This window comes from Neoarius graeffei, chromosome 3 (assembly GCF_027579695.1).
Source record: "Neoarius graeffei isolate fNeoGra1 chromosome 3, fNeoGra1.pri, whole genome shotgun sequence".
Taxonomy (NCBI): Eukaryota; Metazoa; Chordata; class Actinopteri; order Siluriformes; family Ariidae; genus Neoarius; species Neoarius graeffei.
In genome coordinates this window covers 73,451,309-73,463,449 of record NC_083571.1, presented here as the reverse complement: position 1 = coordinate 73,463,449, position 12,141 = coordinate 73,451,309, and the positions used below count along the sequence as shown (strand labels likewise).

General features: G+C 39.1%; 1 protein-coding gene across 1 annotated transcript; it reads right to left on the bottom strand.

Annotated features, from left to right (window-relative positions):
- Positions 1 to 2,961: 2,961 nt before the first annotated feature.
- LOC132882897 (uncharacterized) lies at positions 2,962 to 6,997 on the bottom strand. The gene is made up of 6 exons (XM_060916000.1): positions 6,962 to 6,997; positions 6,284 to 6,338; positions 3,963 to 4,246; positions 3,525 to 3,586; positions 3,286 to 3,434; positions 2,962 to 3,140 (listed from the first exon to the last, which is right to left on the bottom strand). The coding sequence occupies exons 2-6, from the start codon at positions 6,321 to 6,323 to the stop codon at positions 3,049 to 3,051; spliced, it is 627 nt and encodes a 208-aa protein (XP_060771983.1). The 5' UTR covers positions 6,324 to 6,338; positions 6,962 to 6,997; the 3' UTR covers positions 2,962 to 3,048.
- Between the last annotated feature and the right edge of the window lie 5,144 nt (positions 6,998 to 12,141).

Below are 12,141 nucleotides of genomic sequence, written 5' to 3'. Positions count from 1 at the left end.
AAAACCCTAACATAATTAGAGCAAGAGCCGAACGCTAGAGACGGCAGATGGAAAAGTCGAAAACGCGAGGAAAAGAGAAAGTAAATAGGAGTAAAAGAAGTGCATTTTGAGGTTTTACATCTTGTTTTTCTTTCATTCTTGGGAAAAATTGTATTCACCTGCTGTCCACGTTGCTGGATCCTGTTGTATTTGAGTTTTGAACGAGGATTTGGCCAGGTTTTTTAGTTGGGATCACTGGTGTGTGAAAACACCTGGAGCTGTGGAAAGAAGATGGTGAGCAACCCATAGGAGAGACACTGGGAGGATCACCTATTCTGCAAAACTCACCTGCACACTGTGGACAAAGACACTGATTCTAACATTTGGATCATGGTAGCACAAAACTATCAGGTTTTTGCAGCAATACACAGTGAATTTCATTTGGACTGATAAAATACTTAGATAAAGGACTGGTGATACACCAAACTGTGGAAATTTGAGTTATTGCTTATATATATTGATCTGTGAGATCTGAGATTTGAGTTTATTTTTGATATTTTATTGAACTGTGTTTCTTTCTTTTTTTTTTCTTGGACAGTTTTTCTGGGACAGTTTGTAGCGGTTCCTACAAAAAGGAAACAAAAGTCAGAAGTGCGATCCCAAAGAGCTCACCGCCCAGTCAGTGTCAAGCTTGGGTTAGGCACTTTCACTTTCAGCGCTGGAGCCAGCAGAAGTGGGTGATGCATTGTGCCATATGCACTGTGTGCAGCGAGCATGCAGAAGCCAGGAATTTGTTTGGATTAACCTCCAAAACTAAGTTGCTCATAAAATTACAACCTTTTCTGGTTTTAAAAGTACCAATTAGGACAATAAAGACCCTTTTTATTTTGTGCTACATTAGGTAGAGGTGTGTGTGGGGGGGGGAGGATTTTTTCCAAACCTGAACCTGATCCAATAAAAAATCTGACCAATCAGGTAATTGATTACATGTAACGTTGTCTGAGCATGGGCTATTTTTCCCGAACATCTTTGTACATCCGTGTTGCATCAATGAAGGAGAAGTTGATTGTAGAAGTGTCAAAGAATCCCTAGAACTGTGACATTTTCCCACATTAGCCAACATACTATAGCCAGGATTATAGATGTGCTGTGACTGCTCCAGACTGGAAATAAATTCATGTATAGGTATAATCATAGTTATATGTATAGGTACAGCTATAGTTACGTATAGTTAACAGTGTTGTGGGATTAAGTCATAAACAGCACTCAATATTTCCTACTATAAGCACCTAAATAAAATGATTAATATTATAAAATTATATAATTATTAATCTGACAAGGGTTGCACGGTGGTGTAGTGGTTAGCGCTGTCGCCTCACAGCAAGAAGGTCCTGGGTTCGAGCCCCGGGGCCGGCGAGGGCCTTTCTGTGTGGAGTTTGCATGTTCTCCCCGTATCCGCGTGGGTTTCCTCCGGGTGCTCCGGTTTCCCCCACAGTCCAAAGACATGCAGGTTAGGTTAACTGGTGACTCTAAATTGACCATAGGTATGAATGGTTGTCTTGTCTATGTGTCAGCCCTGTGATGACCTGGCGACTTGTCCAGGGTGTACCCCGCCTTTCGCCCATAGTCAGCTAGGATAGGCTCCAGCTTGCCTGCGACCCTGTAGAAGGATAAAGTGGCTAGAGATAATGAGATGAGATTAATCTGACACTTGTGTACCATCCCGTTGTAGCTTTCATCATCTTTTTCAAAAGAATTAGAATCAAGAATGCATGACATTGCAAAGAATATTATAGAGTCAGTGTGGACACAAAAGAAGGCAGTGGCGCATATGACATCACACATGCAGCACTGCTTACCTACAAATTGATGCAATCTAATGGTGGACAAGCTTTAAGTGATTTTTGGAACAGAATTCAGATGCAAAAATTTCTTTTGAACAAATTTTTTATTTATCAGTGAACTTTAAAACCTATTTGAGCATATCACACACAGGAAAGTCTGAGATTTTATGATGTAATTTTCAAAAGAATAGGACTGTAAAGATCAACAATAATTAAATAAAATCCTTTTACTTGTACATAGTGAATGAGGAGGGTCTTCAATGCCAAAATACATTACCAAAAGGCTGATACTTAGTCTACAGTACCATGAAGATGGTTACTGTAAAGTCTACCATATAAAGTACCTTTTAGTTACAAATAAAAAAACAAATTATATCATATCATCATCTCTAGCCGCTTTATCCTTCTACAGGGTCGCAGGCAAGCTGGAGCCTATCCCGGCTGACTACGGGCGAAAGGCGGGGTACACCCTGGACAAGTTGCCAGGTCATCACAGGGCCGACACATAGACACAGACAACCATTCACACCTACGGTCAATTTAGAGTCACCAGTTAACCTAACCTGCATGTCTTTGGACTGTGGGGGAAACCAGAGCACCCTGAGGAAACCCACACGGACACGGTGAGAACATGCAAACTCCGCACAGAAAGGCCCTTGCCGGCCCCGGGGCTCGAACCCAGGACCTTCTTGCTGTGAGGCGACAGCACTAACTACTACACCACCGTGCTGCCTGTGAAAATTGTATTTTAAGAAATAATGAAATTGAATGACACAAATAAAATGTGCAAAGTTTATTACATAAAACATTTATAGTTATTTCACACTCCCATACACAATATATAAATTAGTGTACATATAAATGACTAGACATTGACATATTAGTTTATCCTGTTAACTATACATCTGTTTCAAGAATATTCCTATTGATTTAAATTGAATAAATGAAAGACAGCAATCAATAGGACTGTTTAGAAGTGGAGAAGTGTTCAGGTATGTCATCACCATCATTAAATCCTCAGTTTCATAATTTAAAATTTGTTTTTCTCATGAAAGCAGATATTGTTTATAAAAACACCCGATTCCATTTAGCTTATGAATTAAATATTAATAAATAAAAAGCAAATATACATGTTACAAAAGGAACTACTTACAACAGTAGAATAGGTTGAAATGTTAAATAGCGTTGTTAAGTTATTGTGTGCGTTTTCTGATCAGGCTTAGAGCTAACAGTGCAATGCCGCTGAAAGTAGAAGTGGTAGAAGAGACAGCCATATCATGGAAAGTGAGCTGGCAATCACTGGTGGCATGGAATTACCTGCAAAATATAAAAATAAACATGAAATTAAATGTATAATACATCTTTAAACCTAAAGTATACAAGAAATTTGGGTTTGGATTATTTACAATTAATAAGCACTAATTAATAAATAACAGGAATATCATAGCATGTTGATACTGACTAATAACATGGGTGACATTGATGGAGTTTGGCTCAACAGGAAAGGTCAAGCTGCTCACTCCTTTTGCAAGAACGTCTTTCACTTTGGTGTCAGTCACGTTAGCGCCAGAAAGGAAAGACATGAGGCTGTGTGTCACAATAGAACCATTCCTGAAATTGCACAAATAAAGAGATACAGGTGAAAATTCAACCATTAATCAACAAAGAAATAAACATTCAGAGCCATATCCGTCTTCTTACCTGAACTGGAAGATTTGCATGAGATGGAAGTTTTTAAAGGCTTTCTTGTACAATGGTTCAATCTAAGAAGAAGAAGATGATGATGAATTCGGTGATCAAAAACCCACAGATAAAATGGTTTGTTATTTAGCCATAGATAAATTTAGCAATAACAACTAATATGCGATGAGACTTACAAATGCCCTAAATCATATTCAGATTGTGCCTAATTTTATGTCAATTGAATTGGATTTCACTGAAATCAGACGTGAAAATTTGAATAAAAGGGCCAAAGTCACACATGTCCTGCACACACACTGTGAACAGAAATGCATGATTAGAACCAGATGCGTTCTTCGGGTTGTCTTATATGGCAATAGAAGTTTTCATGTGGCAAAATCTCTCATGTTTAGAAGAATTAAATAAATTGTAAATGGTGGCATTATCTGGAAAACATACCTCACGAGTGACTTTTTCAGCTTTGTCTTTAAATTGTTTAGAATTTGGGTTAGCCAGTGCTGGAACAAAGGTTTCCTTGATGCGGAAGATCAATGTGAAAACTTCAGTTACTGGTGCATTTGTTGAAGTTGTGCCAGCTGTGTTCGGGGGCGAAGTCTTGCCCACTGTAAGGTTGATCTCATCTGTGATTGCGGGTGAAGTCACGTCCATTGTGGGGTCGATCTGAGCTGTGCTTGCGGGTGAAGTCGGGTCCACTGCAGAGCCCACCTGAGCTGCACTTAGGACTGAAGTCATGACCATTGAAGATGATTAGAATAGAATAGTGGACCATAACAAAGTTGGACTCAAAATTAGAAACTGATGCTGATAAAACAGAAACAAGGCAATGTGCTTCATAAAGCTCAGTTGAATCACAGATCTGTTTAATCTATGATTTTAATCTTTGAGGTAAACTGCAGAGTCAGGGGCGGCTCATATCAATGGACTAGCAGGATTACCCCCCCCCCCCCCCCCCCCCCAAAAAAAAAAAAAAGGTAAAAGAAAAATAAATATAAGGTTCCATATTTTAAGCCTTCACATCACCTTATCTGTGATTAATAAACATTTTAAAGAGGATTCTTTGTGATTTTTTTAGACTGAGTGTAACAGCACCACTGGCAGAATGATGTGAAGCGAGGCTGTGAGTGAACTGGAACTTGCCCAGTGCTGGAGGCAGGGATACGCTCTACTGGAGGTTCATACAGCCAATCAGTGCCAGTGTATAACATGACTACACAGTGTGACACACCCACTGAGTTTTGAGCCCCACTGGGTTAATATATTCTAGTCCATGTTGGTGACGTTTCCGTAACACGTCGCCAGGAGGCGCAGTACAGACTCACTCACAGGTGGAATGAATGTGAATGAAGTGGATTATTTACTCTATCATTAATCTTCCACGAAAATAATTTTGGAGGAGAAACTGAAAGTTAACGGACTGAGCACATCTATATCAAAGTACAAATTACATAAAAGGAGAAATGAAAAAAACTACGTTTTGTGGGGATTTTTTTTTTTGCTTGAATAAAAGGGTTAGAACTTTTCTGTGTACTCTTTTTGTTATTCAGATGAAACACAGTTCAGCTTCAAATGCCAAAAGTTAAATATAAACTCTTAAATTATATATAAATTATAGATGTTATTCCCTGCCCCTCCACCTTTTTAAATGCTGGAAGTAAACAATGATAATAAAAAGAAAGCAGTGTGTATTTTCCATGGAACATTTGGAATATTTCTCCTCTATACTACTCTTCTCTGTTTGACCAACTGCAACATTTCCTGAGTATAGATCATCAGATGTGATGACAAGAACCATCTCAAATAAGGACTTGATGGATGACATCAAAACAGCGTTTCAACCCAACCCTTGGGACGTAATGATATTCAAATTAAATTAATCGACTTATTAAAGCAGCATATGTCACAAATATGACCATCAGCAGATATATCCAGTTAGGCATTGCTAAGCTACCACCATCATGCTGTTTACACAATGAAACCTTCTGAAATAATCTGTCTCACGATCATTCTGACAGGCACTCTTACTTCAGTACAGATATGCATCTAAGTGAAAACAAGACACTGATAAGTTCTTTGTGATAAAAGGCCAAGCACTCAACACGAGATCTCATCTCATTATCTCATCTCATTATCTCTAGCTGCTTTATCCTTCTACAGGGTCGCAGGCAAGCTGGAGCCTATCCCAGCTGCCTATGGGCGAAAGGCTGGACAAGTCGCCAGGTCATCACAGGGCTGACACATAGACACAGACAACCATTCACACTCACACCTATGGTCAATTTAGACTCACCAGTTAACCTAACCTGCATGTCTTTGGACTGTGGGGGAAACCGGAGCACCCGGAGGAAACCCACGCGGACACAGGGAGAACAAGCAAACTCCGCACAGAAAGGCCCTCGCCGGCCCCGGGGCTCGAACCCAGGACCTTCTTGCTGTGAGGCGACAGCGCTAACCACTACACCACCGTGCACGAGATGTCAGGATAAATCAATAGATCGCTCACTATTTATCACAGAATTCATAGATGAATGAAGATTAACGTTAACAAGAACAAGTTTGACAATTTTGTGGTTTACTGCCAATGTTATTGTGTCACAAATGTCACAGTTCTCGAGGAACTTTAGTATAATATGTAAACTGACAGTAGTTAAATAAAAAAAACGACCTGTAAATTAATCTACAATGCTATTTCTAGCAAATATATTTCAGCAGGATAATAGAAGTGACTACAGAAACTGAGATGAAGTTCAGTGAACACTTACCAATCAGACACAAAACGGCCAGTATAATCTTCCTGTCCATAGTGTTGTTTACAACCTAAAAGTAAATTATATATCAGATTATATATCAGCTATGCAAGTAAAGTGTCTCTGTGGCTGTATAAATCTTATCTTACTTATCTTCCCTGTTTTATGATTACTGTTGTCATTTTCCCCCTATTTTATTTCTATTTTATTTATTTTCAATATGTATTCATACATGGTTTTTTATTAATGCTCTTGCTTTTCCATTTTAATTTTCATTATTTTAATTGCCTAATTTCACTCATCTCAGTTTTGAAATGTTTTACTGCTTGTAAAGCACTTTGTAACTTTTTGAAAAGTTCAGAATAAATAAAGTTATAGCAACAACAACAACAACAACACCAACAATAATAATAATAATAATAATAATAATTTTAAATGACAGCTGTATAATTATAATAAGATAGTTTTAATTAATTAATTAATTAATTAATTAATTTGTATATTTAAAGCAATTTTCTTGACAGCAGACAAAATATTCTATCATGTACACTGTAAGTGAATATAACATTTTTAAGCATAATGTTTCAGTGAATATTAAATATCTTAATATTTAAATTGTCTATAAGAGCCTGATACATTTTATATCATCTTACAGTCTGGTGATTCTCGGGACAAAGTAAAGTAATAAGTCACCTGAGTCCACAGGTAGCAGAGATGGAGTGTTCTCAGTCTAGTGGCAAAGTCTAAAATATCGAGCAGGTAAATGCGATATTTATTCAACAGGAGTAACAACGTATTTACTCTCATGATGCAAAACCCATGATGTCAAAAGGGCCTGGCAGCCAATCACAGCTTGGCTGACAACCTGAAAAACAACATTATTACCAAATGACGCTTCCTGCCTTTTTCGTTTATTTATAGCAGGATAAAGAAAGGGTAAAAATAAAATTTAGAATGTGATGATAAATTATATAATGTTAATGTTCTCAGAGGATTTTCTGGGGGAAGCCATGGCCCAGTGATTAGAGAAGTGATTATATGTCTCTGTATTCGAGCTTTGTGCTTTACTGTGTATGGTGACCATAAATTACATGCATATTCAAGGCAGGGCCTCACTGAAGTACAGTAGAGGAGCTGCCTTGTCGCAGTATCACGTACTGTCTGTCCCAGCAGAGCCCAGGGCTTTACATTAGCACCCGCCCACCCGCCAAATGCGGGTAAAATTCGGCTTTGGCGGGTAATGACTTTAGTCCCACTAGCCACTTTGGCGGGTGGTTTATTCTGTGGTATACAATATTTGTAGTTTTCTCTGAAGGCATCTGATCTAATAAACGCATTGCAATGTGATATTACGCAACTCCCATGAGCACCTGCATAAACATTTTGACAACATGTTAGAATTGTTTAGAACGTTCATTAACGTCAGATAAAATCAGTGATGCGGTAACCTGCGGTTAATGAACGAAGCAACAAAGTTGCTGATGACTGACAAGCGCACTATTTGGCGACATATAGCTGGAGTTTCAAACCCTGCTGCTCAGGGAAAAGGGGCAGAGATGCGCAGCGCCGGAGCAGCATTGTAAAATCCCAGAGGTCCGTGATGCGCTAAGCGCGCGCCCAGACACATCGGCGCGAGAAGACATTGTCCGCAGGGGGTGCTGTGACGTGACCTGGGACATTTTTTTGAAGGGGGGTCTGGGGGTCCTCCCCCAGAAAATTTTGTATTTCTTAGATGCAATTTCCTGCATTTTAACCAATCAGGCGTCCGAAATCCTTTTAACCTTCATCCTACCAAGTGGGGTCCATCTGGACCCCGCACCTATATGTTTTTTTGCCATTTTAAAAATATGTGAAATACTGCCTCACCGTTTTATGAATCTGTCGGAATTTATGTCTTAATTAAAACACTAAAGCACCAGAAGATCAGCTTTTTGCATCGTGAAGGTATAATTAATTTGTTACTGGGGTCCAACCGGACCCCAGAGTAAAGTTTATCTGTCTTTCATTTTATAATTGAATAGCACACTGAAAGTTAACTTCTTTTATTTATTTTATGTTCCATAATGAAACTACCAAGGCATTCCTTCTTTGGGTCCGTGTGGACCCCACTGCTGCAATAAGCACAGGCTGCAAAACAAAAGCCCTAAATTATTTTACAATTACTTTTTTGTTTTAAATTCTGTAAGAAAAGACTTAAGTTGTAATCCAGAATGTTTTACAGCTGCATGAGCTGCAAAAATCATGTATATAATGCCAATTTTTTTTTGTGGCGCTATAATTTGCTACATGTATGCTAGTTATTGCAATATTATTGCAATGTTATTGCATTTACAATACATCATTGATATTCAGCCATAGTGGATTTTGTTCTTCAATAAAGTTATGTCTGTTTGCTGCATTGAATTGGTTCTTACTGCATTGATTTCAAGGTATTCCCTCCTGGGGTCCATACGGACCCCGCCAGTTTGTGTATGTAAAATTGGCTGGTAGGATGAAGGTTAAGTGTGTTCTTTATGCCTTGGGCCCTTTAGTGTATTGCTGTTATTAATACAAGATGTTCTGAACAAAACTTATCTGGTGATTTTGTCTTTATAAGCTTTAATTTTAAAGAAAAGTATTGGGGTCCAAACGGACCCCACATGGTAAGATTAAGGTGTAAAATAGCATGGTAGGATGAGGGTTAAGCTTGCAATTGCAATATTTCGTTAAACTGCCTACTACTTATAGGCCTAATCCGTAAAAACGACGTTTTTTTTTTTTTTTTTGAGTGATGACGGAAGAATCTGAAGCCTGTCTGTCAATGACAATTCTCAGTTAACACGATTACGAAGGACAGGTTATTTTAGAAGCAGAAGCGCACAGCTGTGGTTTAACAGTCGCAGGTTTTACATCTGCTCTAGATAAACTGAAGGAGACGCGGATTCCACCCGATTACAGCCTTACATACCCAGATCCAGTCAAGCGAGTGTGCATTTCAAATACAGTAGTTAGTCGCACGCACGGGCGCAGATAGAGGGGGGGACGGGGGGGATTCGTCCCACCCAGATTTAAATTCACCTCGTTCGGTCCCCCCCCCCCCCCCCCCACTTATAGGGAGGAAAAAACGTCTATGCTGTCTTTCTTTGCATAAGGCAAACCTCACGGAAAAAATCAAAAGACTAATTACTAGGGCTGCACAATTAATCGAAAATCGCGATTTTGGCTGCCACGATTAAATTAAATGAAAATCGCGATTTATTTCCATTTAAAATGCGAGCTCTGCTGCATATCTGATCAAGCACTTTTTGACCAGTACTCCGCCAAACCATTAGGGGGCGAACCGACGCATGTAAGGTTTCATTACTCCGCCTAAATAAGCAAGCAAGCCAAGTGCGCAGAGCTTCAGTGCAGCGGTATCTTCTTCAAGGGGTGATAGCGTGAGAGTAGGTAACAGATTGAGGTGAGAGAGAAAAGCTAACTATGTCGGAACAACAGACTATTTAGCACTGGAGGCAATGTTGTGACCTGCCTTCGCTCATGTTTAAAGCCAGAGCATGTTGATAGGCTGCTCTTTCTAGCTAAAAACTTGTAGGCCTCAGTATAATGCTATGTAATTGTTGCAATTGAGTTTTCAGTTCCTTCATCCTTTGGTAATTTCTTGGATAAATTTAATTTATTTGTCATTTGGAAATCAGAATTTCTCTTTTAAATTTCATTCTGCACTGAAAGCTGTTCATATTGTTTGTTTGAATATAGTGAAATAAAATTTAAGTGATTTCCCTAACATCAAGCATAATTGTGATTAATAATCGTGATTACAATTTTGATCAAGATAATCGTGATTATCATTTTTCCATAATCGTGCAGCCCTACTAATTACCATTCGGTTTATTGAGGTGCACAGCAGTACATACATAGTTGCAACAACTCACATAAAACAAAACAAAGACTGATATTCGGTTGGTTGAGCTGCGCAGACTGCACAGGTTGCGAGCTCGAGCTTGGTTGCTATGGTTACCCACAACAAGTTTGACAGGCATATCGGGGACAGCTCCTAGTTCAGGACCCCAACATGGCATGATGAAGGGTGCCAAACCGAAAAGGCAGAAAACGATTGCATCGTTTTTTCAAAAAACAATGACTGTAAGTAAACTGTGCCTTACTTTATCATATCACCTTGCAATTTTTTGATAGTCTGTTCAAAGTAATGTCGTAGTGAAAGTAAAATCGTACGGAGTAGAGATGCCTTTCTGGTAGCCTCCTTCTTTCGGTGGTAGCCTGTAGATACAGTGCTCAGAAGGCAGTTTTAAGGGCATCAGAGTATATTCCTCGCACAACACATGTTGGGGGTGGAGTTGGGGTTGGTTTGCTGGTAGCTTTGTCCCCCCCAGTTCAAAAAATGTATCTGCGCCCCTGGTCGCACGCACGCACACACACACACATGAAACAGAACAACACTCTCGCTGGAACAACACAAACACCATGGTTCTCTCAATCAACAGACCGAAATCCATGAACCCACTCATCCTACTACTATGGGTTAGTGACACTAACTTAGTGTTCTATTGCAAAAATCACTCATAAAAGTGATGCAGCGGTATTTCACACTCTCCATTAAGAAAAGTAAAAGTAAAACATGATGAGCATGGACACACCGTTTTAAACGAACATTTTTTAAGACTGTAGTTACATCTGAGTCAACTTCAAAGCACGATGCTAGCAACACCTGCACTTGTTCAAGGCATACCAAATAGGCTCAAGTGAACACGACACAGCGGGCAAAATTAATAACCAAATGGCCTTACCTTAAAACGCTGTCTTGATCATATGACTTCTCGCAATTATTCCACTTAAATCCACACGGTTCTCTTCTGAGACATAGTAACTATTAAGTATCAACTAACTAACTAACTAACTAACTAACTAACTAACTAACTAACTAACTAACTCTTACTCTTCTCTACAGATGGTCGACTCGTACTCGTTTCCTGTTGTAATTTCGCATGCTGAAAAGCTGAACGTCAACGTCACGACAAAAAAAAATTCTGATGGTCCACTAGGCTACATATTAAGTTATAAGTTTTAATTAAATCCTTTTTTAAATAACTAAAATGTAGCCCTCATCATCCTACATCTAAAACATGACATATAAAATCAGCAGAGCCAAATGAAAACAAATAAATAAACAAATATATTTTCACGTAAGTTTTGTTTTATGTTCATGTCAGTTTTGAGGGTCCACCACCAGGGGGTGCTGCCGCACCCCCCGCACCCCCGGTTCCCGCGCCGGTGCCCAAACATGTTCGCCATATTGAAATGAGAGGGTGAATTACACATCACACAAGAGATCTGTTCCTGAAATTACTTTTAATGGTGTTTGAACTGAATATCGTAAGTTTTGAAAAAAAAATCATGTATGTGGCAAGAGTAAGAATAATTTAAGCTTGTTTAATGGTTTGATCTGCCCCAAGCAATGAGGAGAAAAGTTACCCTAACCATGCAGCCTATGGAACTGAGATACATGAACAATCTGGCATCCGTTACACCTGCACACACACACACAAAATAATATTTCTAGGGGAAAAAAATCAGCATACACCACCATGTTTTAGGCAAAGTTATGCAAGGCAAACATAAGTTGAAACTTTCCACTCTATTGCTTTGGCTTTTCGAATGATTTATTTTTAAAATCACAAACAAGGCAGGTTACAACTGCGCTGCTGCACATGTAGTACGGAGTAAACCTGAAAAGTAAACCCAATCTGCTCAGAGAGTCATATGAGCTGCTCTTGAGCTCCTCTTTAGCCTCTTTCAAGATATTGAATATAGGGTTTTGATGGCGCATCCTATATGGAAAGCCACGAGAGGCAAAACATGGCCACGTTCACATTACA

Excerpts from the sequence above, each read along its gene's own strand:
- LOC132882897 (XM_060916000.1), bottom strand. The coding sequence starts at position 6,323 with ATGGACAGGAAGATTATACTGGCCGTTTTGTGTCTGATTG. Across the intron at positions 3,587-3,962 it reads CTGAAAAAGTCACTCGTGAG|ATTGAACCATTGTACAAGAA; the intron begins GTATGTTTTCCA and ends TCTTCTTCTTAG. Across the intron at positions 3,435-3,524 it reads ATGCAAATCTTCCAGTTCAG|GAATGGTTCTATTGTGACAC; the intron begins GTAAGAAGACGG and ends GTGCAATTTCAG.